The sequence below is a fragment of the Mandrillus leucophaeus genome, unplaced genomic scaffold (assembly GCF_000951045.1).
Source record: "Mandrillus leucophaeus isolate KB7577 unplaced genomic scaffold, Mleu.le_1.0 Scaffold12, whole genome shotgun sequence".
In the NCBI taxonomy this organism is placed as follows: domain Eukaryota; kingdom Metazoa; phylum Chordata; class Mammalia; order Primates; family Cercopithecidae; genus Mandrillus; species Mandrillus leucophaeus.
Genome location: NW_012100320.1, coordinates 7,391,531 through 7,407,410, shown reverse-complemented (window position 1 = coordinate 7,407,410; position 15,880 = coordinate 7,391,531). Strand labels below are relative to the sequence as shown.

General features: G+C 50.9%; 1 protein-coding gene across 3 annotated transcripts in view; it reads right to left on the bottom strand.

The window, feature by feature from the left end:
* Positions 1 to 15,880, bottom strand: part of CORO2B (coronin, actin binding protein, 2B) — a 119,019-nt gene that overhangs the window by 14,429 nt on the left and 88,710 nt on the right. For all 3 annotated transcript variants that reach the window (XM_011968785.1, XM_011968795.1, XM_011968777.1), the window contains exons 4-5: positions 2,968 to 3,117; positions 2,146 to 2,310 (exon numbers count right to left, since the gene is read on the bottom strand). In XM_011968785.1, coding sequence (XP_011824175.1) covers positions 2,146 to 2,310; positions 2,968 to 3,117 — 315 coding nt within the window. The remainder of the gene's footprint in view (positions 1 to 2,145; positions 2,311 to 2,967; positions 3,118 to 15,880) is intronic.

Sequence of the window (15,880 nt, the reverse complement as noted above, 5' to 3'; positions counted from 1 at the left end):
AATGGTGGCACTGAAAAGATACACCCATGTTCTCAGCCCTGGCCCCTGCAATTGTTTCCTTATTTGGAAAAGGGTCCTGGCAGATGTGGTTAAGCTAAGGATTTGGAGATGAGATGACCCTGGATTGTCCAGGTGGATCCTGGATTCCATCATGAGTGTCCTTGTGGGAGAGAGGTAAGATTACAAAGACACACAGGCGAGAAGGTGTGTGACCCTGGAGGCGGAGACTGGAGTGATGTGGCCACCAGCCACGGGAGCCAGCAACCTCCACAAGAGGCAAAGAATGGGTTTTCTCCTAGAGCATCTGTAGGGAGTACAGCCCTGCTGCCACCTTGATGTGGGATATCTGGCCTCTGGAACGATGAGAGAATACACTTTTGTTTTCAGCCACCTAGTTTGTGGGCATTTGTTACAGCAGCCACAGGACACTGTTCTAAGCACTGTGCAGCAATGGCTCCACAGATGCCTTCTCTGTCGTTTCCCAGGGAAGGTGGGAACAGGGAGCGAGAGGGGAGCCAACCTCCACCAAGTCCAGTTGGGGGCTACACCACTCCAGGAGCTCTCACCAGGGGCATTGCTTTTCATCCTCGTAACAATATCTATCAGAAGAAATCATTATCCTCATTTTGAGGGTGAGGACACTGAGGCTCAGAAGGACAAGAGACTCATGCCGATCACTGCTCCACAACTCGCCTCATCAGGGAGTGCCTCCTTAACTGAGTTGTCTTGGGCCTCCTTTCCTGCTCACTGGCTCGTGACACTTGATTTCCTCCTAACACACAACAGTCCTCGGCATCAGGTAAGTTGGCAGCAGGTCAGAAAAGAGGCTAATGGGGCAGTGCACATATTCTGGCTGGCATCACTCACTCTGAACTCTAGTTCTAGCTCTGCCAAAAAAGTGTAGCCCAAGAGAAGACCTTCACCTTCCCTGGGCTCATGGCCCCGTTTGTGAATTGGAGGTGGGGGTTCTCTGTTCATAAACATCCTTTCTGTTTGTCATGGGCTCTGGGTTTGAATCCCAGCTCCTCCTGGAACCGTGAGATTCAAGTCTCCCAACTTTGCTAAGGTTCAGTGTTCTCATATATAAAATGAGAGCAGTAACAGTGCTTAGCTGAGAGGGCTGTCCTGAGGATGACATGAGACGATGTGCAGAGCCCCGGGCACAGTGCAGGCCACACAGTGAGCTCTTAGCAGATGTCAGTTAACACTAATCATGCGAAGCAACTGTCATTATTCTTATTTGTAGTGGTACAGGTTGAGTAACCCTTATCTGAAATGCTTGGGACCAGAAGTGTTTCAGATTTTGGATTGTTTCAGATGTCAGAATATTCGCATTATACCTACTAGCTGAGCTCCCTACATCCCCAAATCCAAAATCTGAAATGTTCCAACGAGCATTTCTTTCGGGTGTTATGTCAGTGCTGACAAAGTTTTGGATTTGGAGCCTTCTGGATTTTGGATTTTTGGATTTAGGATGCTCAACCTACAGTAGTAGATAACTTTCTGGTCTTGTAATATTGGACTACTCCAAGGTAAACAAACCCAGATCAAGCATCAGTCCCTCCTTGTATAGAAGGCAGACCTCAGATATCATCCATATTTTCCATTCCATCTGTCCCCATGACCAGCACACAGCAGGTGCCCAAAAAATGGTAATTGCTTTTACTTCCAAATGGCACCTAACCCCTTCCTCAAACCCAAGACCCAGGAGATTCAAAGATCAAAAGTGGAGCTAAGTTCACCATCAACCTTGGCACCCTGAGCCATTTCCCCCAGGCTCATCCTATTGGGTGGCTGGGCAGTGAGTCCAGTGTCTCCTCCTCCTGTGCCTATGATGGACTTGGTTAACACCTGGGGATATATGCACTGAAGGGTGTCACCAGCTCAGCCCCCAAAACAAGCCAGAAGAATCCTGTCTGGAGGTAGGGGGAGCAGTGGGGACAGGAAAGGTCCCTCCCCACCCAGAACAAGGCAGGGTTCCTATGAGCTGAGAAGGGTCCAGGAGAGCCAAAGTTGTTCAACAGAGGTGCAGTGAGATGCATTGGAGACGGGGGCTGGCACAGCCTTTTTTTCCCAGGCCTGCTGAAAGCTGAGCCCCAGCCCTCAATACCTTCCCCTTCAATCTCAAAAAATGTAGGGTTCCACCTGCAGAACACGGCCAGAGCGGGGCTCGATCACGCGCAGCTTCTTGTCCTTGCACGTGGTGGTGAGCAGGCTACCGTCCGTGTTGAAGGACATGCAGAGGATCACGTCCGTGTGGCAGTCGATCATCTTCACCGGCTCGCCCACGTCCAGGTTCCAGATGAGGACCTGCAATGGCAGACGCACGGGAGGCAGGGTCAGCGGCTGCTAGGGTCCTGGGGTGTTTGTCCCAAGTCCACACTGGACTGCCCTGGAAGAAGCACCCCATGCAGGGCCTGGGGTGTGCTGGGATGCAGGAGGGGTCGTTGAGTTCTATATGGAAAGGCTGATACATTCCTGGCACACAAATCCATCAATATCCTTGGTCAGATCCCAGCACCAGCCTGGGCTCAGTTTGTGGAAGAGCAAGAAGGATACATGTTCCTTGTCAGGTCCCATGTGGCAGCTCACCTTTTTTGAGGATGTGCCTGGGGCTAGGGGCTGAGGCTCCACTTTTTTCCCTCCAGCAGCTTTGGTTACCCCTTTTGCCACCTCTTGGTTAAGAAGTGGCCAGGCAAAGGGTGTGGGCATGGAAGGGGCATTCTCCTCCAGTCCACCAACCACCAGAGAAGGCAGAAAAGAAGCCTCCAGCCTCTGTGGACCCCAGGAATGACAGGGTGCACAGGAGATGCTCAGTTGCGTGTAGTGAATGAATGAATGAAGGAGCAAATGAACAGATGAGGCAATATTGGTTGCTTAGGAACCAACAGTGCTTCCCACAGGCACCCAAAAGGCCCCTTTCTCTTCCCCAATCCCTCTCCACCCAGCTGCCTGCCCACTGCATACCTTGTAGTCGTAGCCAGCGCTGAACAGGATGTTGTTGGTGGTGGGGTGCCACTCGACCAGCCCCACACGCCGGCTGTGCCCGTGCAGCTCCAGGAGAGCCTCTGTCATATTCCGCTTCAGCCCGCCCTCAGGGATCTCCCAGATCCGCACCTGCAGAGGGGGATGAGGGTACAGGCTGGGTGGACATGGCCAAGAGGGCCCTTGATGAGAGGTGCCCCTTCCCTCGGACACCAGGCTTTCTGAGATCTGCCTGTGAGGCACCTCCTGGCTTGTGGCGATGGGCAAAGCCCGACTGAGGCCTGCTGGGAGATCTCAGGGTGTGGCTAGAGAGGAAAGAGACCATCTCTCTGCCTGTGGGAGGTTTTTCTCTGGGAAGTCTCTGCAGACCTAAGAACTGTTATTACTGGCATGTTGCTACTGCTGTGGCCTAGCCCGACTAAGAAGAACACGCATGAGCCTCTTTTAGCAAGTGTGTTAAAAAGTCTATCCTTGCTTCACATGCCAGATCCTTCTAGGAGACTCTGCCTTCCTGCTACCCTGCTCAGACCCACTTTGGCTGTCTGAACCACATGGCCTTATCCCCTATTCTGTCCCCCACGCAGGATGGACCCCTGGGCAGAGGGAACTGCATCTGGGAGGCTGAGAGGCCCCAGGTCTCTCCTGAGAGATGGTGGACTGGGAGACAGAGACTGATCAGATGTGGGGCCTGAGCTGAAAGGATGGGCAAAGCCTGGATAGAGCTATTTTCAGTCTTGTGGATACCGATAAAGAAGCAGAAAAAGATGGTCTGCAGAGAGGAGGATGGGACATGCAGAGAGAAGCAGAGAGGAGACCATGTGGCCCCAGAGAGGGAGAGACTGAGCAGTTTCTCCGCAATCTTGGAATCACCTCCCTAATTATTTACATCAGCCCTGGTGGGCTTCTGTCACTCAAACCAAACCTCCTCTGCACAGCTTCAACTATTTCATCAATAAGGTGGGCGGGGAGTGGGGGGAACATCCCTGCCCTGCTACACCTACTGGTAGAATAAAAAGACACAATAGTATAACAGTTTATAAACTGCAAAATGCTCTAAAGGCCAAAGGAATTATAATTGTTATTATTATCATTAATATTATTCATTAGAGTCTAACTGGTTGAAGAGGAAAGAGTACACGTGACTATAATTTAGGACACCTTAAAAAAAAAACGAATCTTTCGGCCTGAGCAACACAGTGAAACCGTGTCTCTACCAAAGAGACAAAAATTAGCCGGGTGCGGTGGTGCACGGCTATAGTCCCAGTTACTCGGGAGGCTGAGATGGGAGGATCCCTTGAGGCTGGGGGCGGAGGTTACAATACGCTGAAATCCACTGCACTCCTGCCTGGGCAACACAGCAAGACCCTGTCTCAAAAAAAACCAAAAAAACAAAAACAAAAACAAAAAACGATAAAACAAACAAACAAAAAAATCCTTTTGAAAATCTGAACTCCACCCTTGCTAGGAAGAAGAAAAACAGGAAAAACAGCCTTGAGATATCATTTGTAATCTGCTAAAATAGCCGACCAAAAAAATAAAAAGAGCCAGTGCTGGCAAGGTAATGCTGGAAGTTATAGATGGAATGGATGTTGGTAGTATTATAAATCAGAGTAACTCTTTTGGAAGCAATTTGGCAATCTTTAGTAAGAGCCATAAAGACATTTATATTATACACTTTGACCCAGTAACTTCACTCTTAAAATACAATATAAGCAAAAATCTCCATGCATGAAGAAGTTCACTGCAACATCATTTACATGGAAAATGTAGAAGCACTGTAAATGACCAACATTAAAGGAACAATTTAATACATTATCTCAATATGTAATACTAGTCAATTGATTACAATTCCAAAGGCTATGAATAAATGCAGAAAGCATGTTAGAGAAAGCCAAGGCCACCTGAGGTGGCTCACGCCTGCAATCCCAGCACTTCGGGAGGCCAAGGCAGGAGGATCACTTGAGCCCAGGAGTTCAAGACCAGACTGGGCAACACAGTGAGACCCCGCCTCTACAAAAAATTGAAAAAATCAGCCAGGTGTTGTGGCATGCACCTGTAGTCCCAGCTATTCAGGAGGCTGAGGTGGGAGGATCGCTTAAGCCCAGGAGTTCAAGGCTGCAGTGAGCTATGAATGTACCACTGCACTCTAGCCTGGGCAACAGAGTGAGACTCTGTCTCAGAAAAATTAAAAAAAGGAAGAAAGTCAAAGGCAGACCAGAGGTCCTGGGAGCAAGGCTAGGAACTGGGGTGCCCGTCAGGGCATTCTTTGGACAAATTTTCTTTCTTGGTGCCTCCTCAGACTATAAGAATGAGCATTTCCCTCACACGTGTTCCCCCACAGAGCCAGCTCCTGTGCCTGCCGACTGGGAGGTTTCAGGGTAAGAAAGGCAAGTTCTGTCAAGGGTTTGGGGTCACCTTTGGGTGCACCATTCTGTTTCAGTAAATCCATTTCAAAAGCCCACTTGAGAAAAAGTTTATAATTTGGGGAGAGTTTGAAATATTTTCCCATCTCCATTGTCATCCCCTTTGGTGGCTCCAAACCTTGAGTAAAGTCCAACACTGCCACACAGTCCTGTGAGATGGTGGAAGAGGGGAATGCGGGGAGGAGAGTGATGTATAGCGGGCCCGGAATACCCCAGTGTTCTCTCCTCAACAGCCCCTGCACGAGGGCGTTCAGGGATGAAGACTGGTCTGGAAGTGGCTGAGAGGGTGCAGGGGGAGCAAGCTGCTGAGTACATAACTCAGTAGTCACCAACAAAACACATTCCTTCTGTCCCCAAATGTACCGTAGAAAAGAGACCCTGAAATTGGGAGACTAATGCTTGGGCTAGACACTCACCAGTGACAGACACAGACACGTAGACACACGCACTTCTTTCTTTTTACCCAGAAGGGATACTATTACACACGTTCTCTTTCAACTTGCTCTTCTCACGTAACAGATAGTGGGCATCTTTCCACACCACTCCATGAATATCTACCTTATCTTTTTAAGTGGCCAGAGAGGCATCTGTTGTATGACCGTTCCATGATGAATTTAATCGACCTCTATTAATTGACATCTAAGTTCTGTTCACTTTTTTTTCATGATTACAATTCATTCTATGACAAACATGCTCGTAATACAAGTTTGTGCATTAGTGTGGATATTCTTGTAGGAAAATGGCTAGAAGTGTTTCATATTTTTTATAGTTACTGTAAAATTGTCCCCAAAAACTGTCCTAGTTTTTAACCCACAGAGTCTGAGACTGCTTCATTATGCCTCTAAAACTATACCTTTAAAAAGCTGGATTTTTACCCATCTGATAGGTCAAAAATGCCACCTGGTGTTTGGATTTGTGTTCCTTCCATTCTTAGAAATACCAAGGACAGCTGTGGTAGCTCACGTCTGTAATCCTAGCACTTTAAGAAGCCTAGGCGGTAGCTAGGTGTGGTGGCTCACGCCTGTAATCCCAGCTACTCAGGAGGCTGAGGCAGCAGAAATCGCTGGAACCTGGGAGGTGGAGGTTGCAGTGAGCCGAGATTGTGCCACTGCACTCCAGCCTGGGCGACAGAGTGAGACTCCGTCTCAAAATAAGAAGCCTAGGCGGGAGGATTGCTTGAGCCCAGGAGTTCAAGACCAACCTGGGCAACATAGTGAGACTGCTATCTCTACAAAAATTAGCTGGATGTGGTGGCATGTGCCTGGAGTCCCCGGCACTGGGAAGGCTAAGACAGGAAGATCACTTGAGCTCAGGAAGATGAGGCTGCAATGAGCTATGATCACGTCACTACACTTCAGCGTGGGTGACAGAGTGAGACCCTGTCTCTAAAAAAAAAAAAGAAAAAAAATACCAGGCATCTTTTCTTGTGTCTATTGGCTACCCTTGTTTGCACTTGAGTAGGAAGCTCTGAAGCTTTCAGACTCAAAGGGATGAGATGTTTGGGGGCAGAGGATTCTGTCTAGGGACGTCTCACACTGTATCTTGGTACATAAGCATTGACTGAGCAGAATAGTTGCCCCTGGCCATCAAGAAAGATCTTTGAAACCAAAAGTTGAGCCTCATTAACTCCGCTAACACCTCCCAGGGGCCTCCTATGCGCCAGTGGGGTGTGGTGTTGAACTTGCCCATGCCTGCTCTTGAGCAGCACTGAGTGGTGCAGGCAGACGGAGAGGCTGTGGGGGCACAGAGCTGTTCAGAAAGCTTGAACCCAGTTGTTAGGGGCACGGGGGTGGGAGGGTCTGGGAAAGCAGTGTTGGAAGACAGGATGTTGAACTAAGTTTGAAAAGACAGGTTGGGATGTTGGAAGGGGTGAGGAGGCAGAAAAATGCCCAGCGTGTGTGGGGTCAGGCGCAGCAGTAGGGAAACTGCACGGGGGTCAGCCTTGCTCTTAGCAGGCTGGCTCGTGGCAGAGGAGGCCAGAGGTCATGTGTGTCATATCTCGTCACTGAGGCTCGAAGAAGCTCTGTTTGGGCCCAGAGTCTCAGAAAAAACTCTTTCCCAGGACACCCTAATTCCTGAGCAACCCAGTAACTGAGGTATCTTTGGGTTAAACCCATGCCGGGGTAAGGTAGAGTCACCTGGGGGGCTGTGGAGTGAGCCCCAGCCAAGGCTCCAATCTTACTTACTAGCTGGGTGACTTTGAACAAGCCAGGTAACCTGTCTTGAGGCTCAGGCTCCTCATCCAGAAAATAGAGACTGTACCTGTTAGAGGTGTGTGGGTTCAATAAACTGGGTGCAGAGCTCTTGGAAGCGTGAAGCTTTCTAGATACACGAGCTGATGTGCTGGGGTGACAGCTCTGCCTAGAAGCCTAGGGGCTAAGCCCAGGGGATGGGGGATGGGGGTAGCGGTGTCTGTGCCCAGGCTCCTTGACTGGATTCAAGTCTCATGGAATGAAGGGCTACAGATGGAAACCAAGAGAGCTGTCTTCACCAAAAACTGTTGGATGTAGGGTCTCAGGCAGGGCTTCGGGGACTCAGATGAATAAATATCCCACAGAGAGGGAGAGAGGTGCCTTGCTTTATCCCCATTTGATACCAGCCACTTCCCTCCCTGGGTCCTGGTTTTCTCATCTGCACATTTACTTTATTATTTCTTTATTTATTTATTTATTTTGAGATGGAGTTTCGCTCTTTCGCCCAGGCTGGAGTGAAGTGGTGTGATCTCAGCTCACTGAAACCTCCGTCCCCTGGATTCAAGCGATTTTCTTGCCTCAGACTCCCAAGTAACTGGGATTATAGGCGCCCACCACCATGCCCAGCTAATTTTTGTATTTTTGGTAGAGATGAGGCTTCACCATGTTGGCCAGGCTGGTCTCGAACTCCTGATCTCAAGTGATCCACGGCACCCCACCTTCATCTGCACATTTAGATAGTATTAGTTAATCTTCCAAACTTTTCTGCTTTGACATCACTGAATACATTACTGGGAGGATACTGGCTCTGTTTGACCTATGGCTACAGCAAACAGTAGCACCACATGCTACAAAGCTCAGAGGAGGAGCTGGAGTTCACAGTGGGCCTGAGTAGCTGGGAAAGGAATTCCAATCCCTTAGTATTCAAGGGTTTTGTTGAAAACAAAGAGTGGATAAGGCATGGGAGGAGCCCTGCGGATCTGCTCAGAGGTTGCTCCAAGAGGTTACTTCAATTCAACAGGAAACTCAGTAGCGTTTGCCAAACTGGATTTCTGGAAGGAAAGGGTGGGGAGAAGTGGCAAAACCACTCTCTCCAGCAAGCCAGCCTTGCTGGGGACTGTCCCCTTCACAGGTTCCTGGGTCAGAGCCTTGTTTAACTCAGTTATATTCAACCCAACAGAACATACCCGGGTCCTCTCTGTGCCAAACAGATTAGATACGGGGGAACGGTTCTTAGTCTCAAGTAGCTGTCAGTCCTGTTGGGGAGACAGCAGACACTGCAGACAAGGCAAAGGCAAGGCAGCTGATAAGCACAGTTAATAAAGCTACAAAACCAACTGTCCCTGCACATGGGAAAGGGAGCAGCTGGCCAAAAAGCAAGAAGCTTTGTGGTCTGACAGCTCCATTAGAATCCAGGCTCTGACCTTATTGGCTGTGAGATTTTCCCCAAGTTTCTTAGCCTCTCTGAACATCTGTCTTTACACCTGTAAGGATAATTATACCCATACAGCAGAGCTGCTATAAATACTAAGTAAAGATAAAATGTATACACTACCAAGCAGATGACCAAAGAATAACACTTAAGGATGCTTACTTAATATTAATTAAGGATCATATCCAAGTTTTATAGTGGTTAAACGTTAGATGTAATTGAGTTATAGTTTTCTTTTCTTTTTCAGACAGGGTCTTGCTCTCTCACCCAGGCTGGAGTGCGGTGGTGCAATTTCGGCTCACTGCAACCTCCACCTCCCAGGATCAGGCCATCCTCCCACCTTAGCCTCCTAAGCAGCTGAAACTACAGATGTGCACCACCATGACCAGCTAATATTTGTATTTGTGTGTGTGTGTGTGTGTGTGTGTGTGTGTGGAGACAGGGTTTTGCCATGTTGCCCAGGTTGGTCTCGAACTCCTGAGCACAAGTGATCTGCCCATCTTGGCCTCGCAAAGCGCTGGGATTACAGGCATGAGCCACTGAGCTCGGACAAGTTATATTTTTCATGTGCACTTTGTTGCCCCCTGTGTAGTCAATACATACGTTATGAAGTATGTCTCCATTTTATGGAATGCAGCAACAACTTCATCTTTAAAATGCTTACATGATTATGGAGGTGTCTGGTTGGATCTCTGCTTTCTGACACGTTGAGGGTCATGACTGCTCGTGACTTAGGGCTAGGACTGTTAGTCCCTCTGATGACACTGTTCCTAAGGGGCAGAATTCTCCATTTAAGGGATCTGCTGCTTATTACACACTACAGCAAGCAGACAGGACCCAATGTCTGTATATGTGGTACAGAAGTTCACAGGAGGAGCTGGAGTTCACCACAGGCCTAAACAGCTAGGAGAAGATCTGATATCTAACCCCTTAGTAGCTACTTCAAAAAACAAACAAATCTGTTTTGGGGGAGTGTGGGGAGTGACAGGATAGCATAAGATATGGTTTCTGGGCTGGGTGCGGTGGCTCACACCTGTAATCCCAGCACTTTGGGAGGCCCAGGCGGGCAGTTCACTTGAGGTCAGGAGATCAAGACCAGCCTGGCCAACATGGTGAAACCCCGTCTTTACTAAAAATACAAAAATTAGCTGGGGGGCGTGGTGGCACGTGCCTGTAAATCCCAGCTACTCAGGAGGCTGAGGCAGGAGAATCACTTGAACCAGGGAGTCGGAGGTTGCAGTGAGCTGAGATTGTGCCACTGCATGCCAGCCTAGTGACAGAGCAAGACTCCGTCTCAAAAAAAAAAAAAAAAAAGAAGATATAGTTTCTGGATTGGGCGCAGTGGCTCACTCCTGTAATCCCAGAACTTTGGGATGCAAGGTGGGTGGATCACTTGAGTCCAGGAGTTCGAGACCAGCCTGGCCAACATGGTGAAACCCTGTCTCTACTAAAAATACAGAAATTAGCCAGGAGTGGTGGCATGAGCTTGTAGTCCCAGCTACCTGGGAGGATGAGGCATGAGAATCGCTTGAACTCAGGAGGTGGAGGTTGCAGTGAGCCGAGATAGTGTCACAGCACTCCAGCCTGGGCCAAAGTAAGACTCTGTCTCAAAAAAAAAAAAAAAGATATGGTTTCTGCCCTCAAGAAGCCTCCAATTTGGCTGTATACAATACACAATCATTGGCTCCAAGATTTCCATCTAACCAATCCACAGAGATGATGCCTGGGTCCAAGAGCACAGTAACTGTGATGTCTCCTACAGTGAAGAGAAAACTGAAGGTGTTTGCTTAGGGACCAGGAGGCTCCTGGAGCTCTCTCCTCCCCGTTTCTTGTCAATCATTCTGTTCATTCTAAAAATTAGTTTATCATCATTCATCTAAACAAGAGGTAGAATCTCAAAGTCTCCCTTGATTCTGACATCTTCTGAGCACCGGACTCACTGTTTCCCAATATGGGAAACAAATCCCACCAAACCCAGGGAGGTAGGAGGGGCGAATTGAGGACCCAGAAGGAAACATTGCTGAGCATCTACTGCTGCGAGTCCTGGGAGGGCGCTGCTAGAGGATGCACGAAGTGGTCGTTGCGGTGCTGGATGCATGAAAGGACACTGCTGCCTATTATTATTATTACTCTACTAATGACTGTCCTTGCACAGATAAGGGAATGAGGCCCACGGAGGTGAGGAGACTTGCCCAGGTGTCACAGCTGGGAAAGGAGGAGCTGGGGTTCAAACTCAGAACCGGAATCAGGCAGACTACCCTCCTCCTCTCTTCCACACTCTGTCCGTGCCCGTACCTGATTTTTCCTTCTTCCCTGGGCTGAACCCAACCCCCTGAGGAGGACATGATCTGTCCTTCCGCTTATCATGTTGGCCAGGCTGGTCTCAAGCTGCTGACCTCAGGCGATCCACCCACCTCAGCCTCCCAAAGTGTTGGGATTACAGGGATGAGCCGCCGTGCCCGGCCTGGGCAAGTTATTTAAACTCTTGGGCCCTCACTTAAGGAAAAGAAAGTAACAGTTAATGTCTATGGAGTTCTTAGGGGACACAAAACACTTTTATATTCATCTAGTTCTCAGAGCCCGAGATGATCCCTATTTTACAGTAGGGCAACTGGTACTCAGAGAGGTAAAGAAACTAGTCCTAGATCACAGAGCCTGGAAGTGGCAGAGCCAGGATTTGAACCTAGGCCTAGGGACTTGAGGTCAGGAGATCAAGACCAGCTTAGCCATGGAGCCATACTGCTGCTTTCTCTGTGGCTGCTAAATCATTGGTGAAGACCCACTCAGCTCACTGGCCCCTCAGAGCTACCTTCCTTCTACCTCTACGAAAGTACATCACTCCCTTCCAGCTCCAAGAAGTACTGGTTCGGGAGCTCGGGAGGCGGGGGTGTGCGGGAGGCAGGGTGGTGGGTGGCTTCCAGCAGGGCTGACATCCTGTCCATCCCGCCCCCGGCTCCTCAGGGAGGGGCATCATATACAGGGTGAGGAGAGCAGACACAGGATGGAGGAGCTTGAACAAAAGGCAAAGGAAAGATGTGGAGCTTGGCCCACCAGCAAGAGGCGCCTGCCTCTTCTCCCTCCTCCTTCTCTCCTGGGATCACTCTCTCCCTCTCCTTGAGATGACAGAAACCTCTCTCTTTCTGCGGCTGCTGGCCCCCGGAGAAGGGCTGGGAGCACGAGGCTTGGAAACCGATAGCGCCCTTCCCTGCCGCCTGCCAGCCGCCCTCCCTAGCTGCGGCAGAAGCTATAAAAAGCATAGCCTTCAACAATAGGTGACATCACCCAGCAGCGGAAAGAACTGGATTCTGCCAGATGCCAGGGAGAGTTATGGCCCCCAGCCCTCCCTCGGGCCCGAAGCCCCGGGGGAAGAGCCTGGGTATGTTCTGCTGGATCCCTGGCGGGATGGAGGCTAGACTCCAGAGGACCTCCTCCTGCTCAGGGAGGGGAGATGGATCCTGGGGGACGGGGATTGATTTCACTGGAGGTTGCAGGACTGGGGGATATGGGGAAGGAGCTGGGAAAATCAGGGCTGGTGAAATTCCACCACTGTCCTCTGAATGTTCTGAGACAAGTAGAGGGACGTGGAGGGCTGGGGGTGAAATGGGCAGGCACTCCCAGGGGAACTGGTCCAGACTTGCTGTGAAGAGCTTCCCTCTGGGCCCCTGTGGGCTGGCACCGTCCCCAGTCCTGTATGTAGCACAGTGCCTGGCACACACAGCAGCTTTGCTGACTGACCTCCCAACCCTGGGTCTGAATGTCGTGTCTGGTGTGCAGCAAGTTGACCGCTCCAGCTGGAATGAGTGGAGGGAGGGTGCCTAGGTGGCCTGTGCCTCAGGGGCTTTGATGGAGGTAGGGAGGCCGTGGGAAGGGCCCTGGCAGCAGTGCTGACCTCCTGTCCACCCCCTGGAAGCTGCAAACTCCATTTCCTTTACGCCCCACCCCCTCCCAGGCTGCAGTGGGGATGCCTCTCCTGTGCTTTCCCCCAGCACCCAGGTTGGTCCCTGAGGAGAGCAGATGCTGTGATGTAAATGTTGAGTGTGGATGAATCTGAACTGTCAGCCCAGTCCACCATGGCCCTGAGCCTCAGTTTCCTCCTTTGTAGAACCAGGGCCACCGGTGAGGGCCTGAGAGTGCAGACTGGGAGTCAGGGGACCTTCCTAGGACACAGGCTCTCTGTGTGACCTTGGGCAAGGCACCTCCCTCAGGGTCTCAGAGTGCCTCCTCCAGGAGAGGCTGGGATCCAGCCTCAGGGACCTGTTGGTTCCAATGCCAAGATCCCTAGCCCCGAGGTGGGGAGGGGTGGACACTCGGGTAAGATGGGGTTCAGGGCTGTACTTCTGGGGCAGCTGGCCTGGCAGCCGGAGCGAGAGCTTAGTTCCTCTCTGATCCAGAGACTTAATCTCCTTGTCTCTGCATCAGCAGCCCAGGCCAGCCCCTCCCTTCCTGTGCTCTGAGCCCATGTCCCTTCCCTTCACTCCTCCAGCCACACCCCTCCGCTATTCCCCTCTCTCCACTGATTCACCTGTATCCAGCTAGCTCAGGCCCCATGTCCTTCATAAAGCTGTCTGTGACCCCCTCCATCCACACAGGTCCCCTTCCCTGGTTCCGTGGAGCGTGTAGTGTCTCCCATGCACCACACTCGGTAGGGTCCACTGATGCTCAGATGGCTTGAGAAGCACAGGTCTCGCTGCAAAGTTGGGCTGCTCACCCTGCATCCTAAGCCTTCTCTCCTTGGGCCCAATTGCCCTTCGCAGCCTCCCTTCTTGCCCGCTCCTCTCACTGACCACCACGCCAGGGCTCCAGCCACACAAGACTCTCTCTTTTCTAAGTGCACTGTATATGCATTCTCTCCAGGCCAAGCACACTGGATATACTGGGTCTCTTCCTGGGACTCCTTCTCTAACCCTTTTTCTGTCTGTCAACGTCCTGCGTCTCCAAAGTCCAGCTAACTACCTCTTCTCCTCTCTGCACCTTGGTCAAAACTAATCCTTCTCTCTTCTCTGTGTGCATGGCCCTTTGTTTGACCTTGGTGGATGCAATGACCTCATTCTGCACCACCTTTTGGTGGGTGGGGTGGGCCCTGCCCCTCTGCCCTCTGCCTCTCTGCTAGGGGTGTTTCCAGAGCAGGAGTGAGATGAGCAGGCATCGACGAAGGGACAGGCATACTACGGGGCACAGGTTAACCTTCATCCTCATCACAATAGCCACAGGGAGGTATCTTACTGTTTCAGAGACGAGCAAAGCCGAGGCTCAGAGAGGCCAAGTAACACTCCCTTGGCCACCCAGATGGTAAATGGTGAAGCTGAGATTCCAGCCCAGGTCTACCAGATCCCATGGTTGAGCTCTTTGGACCCCAGCAGCCAGGGTGTGAGGCATACCGTGCTCTCTCAGTCAGTGTGTGCAAAACTGAAGAGAGTCTCTTGGCTCATGTGGCCAGGGAAGCAGCCTTAGGTTTTTCTTGGACACAAACCATGGATGTCTTGTTTACAAGCTGGGGTCCTGGAGCATGAGGCACATATCAGGTTAAATAAGATGCCAAGCTAGGACTGGGCAGATCCTTCTCACCCTGAGCCAGGCAGGAGAAATTGAGACCTGAGGAGGAACCTGGGTGGCCAGTGATTCCAGGAGCGCTGGTCTACTTTGTCCCCCCTACATCAAGACGGGCACTGCTCATCTCTTATCCTAGCTGGGTCTCTGGGTAAGACAGGAGCCGCTGGGAGATGGCATTGGCTGTCTGTGGCGAGGAAGCTTGGCAGAGCATGGGCTCTGCAGCGAGTGGGCCAGGTAAAATCCCTGCTCCTCTACTTCCTGACTTGTGACCTACCTACCAATCCTCAGTTTGGGGGTGGCAATGTCTGTCTCACAGAGTGGCTCTAAGAGCTAAATGTATGTGAAAGGCCCAGCCCAGAGTAGGTAGAGGAGCAGTCCTGAGTTCCAGGGGCATCTACTACCTGCTGGCTGGTAACACCAGCTGGGGTCAGTCCTTCCCGCCACTCTCCCAGCACCTCAGCAGGCAGGGACGGAGCCAGCTGTGGTCACCGCATTCCTTCTTGGGCTCCCTGAACCCATTAGAGAAGGATGGGCAGCACCTCCACCTGCCGTCTCTCCCACTGAGCCCAGGTCTCTTGTGCTGGCCATTGGGCTCTCCAGCCTCCACCAGCTCATCTGCCTCCTTCCCAGCCCAGGAAGCAACCGGTGATCTCTCTGTGTCCCCCAGCTCCAGCGTCTGCGCCCTTCCTTCTGCAGCCCTGGCCTGCCTATGTCCTGACCCCTGACCACAGTCCCTAATTTGGTTTTGGGGCTGCTGAAGACTGATGGACCATCTTCATAACAGGCTCTTGCTCTCTCTGCTCTCAAGGGCCCTGCCTTCACTGCTGCCACTCTCAGGAGCCCTCTGTGATGGACCCTGGGCTGGTCAAGCACACTCCACTCTTCCAGTTACCTCCTTACCACTCTCCCATGTACTAGGTACTGTGTCAGCTGACCTCACCCCCAGCGTGTGAACTGATGGAGGCTATTTACTGTGAATCTCTCTTTCTTTGGATAGCTGATTAGATGGACTATATTAATTTACTCGTTCATTTGTTTATCTTTCATTCATCCACCTACCCACTTGTCATACAGTCATCTACTTACTTACCCATTATTTCATTCATTCGTCTATCCATCATCCATCTACTCGTTCATCTCTCTATCCATCAGTGTAGTCATCCATCCAATAATCCATCCATCCATCCATCCATCCATCCATCCATCCATCCATCCACCCATCCATCTATCCATCCATCCCTCCATCCATCCATCCATCCATCCATCCATCCATCCATCCAACAATCCATCCATCCATC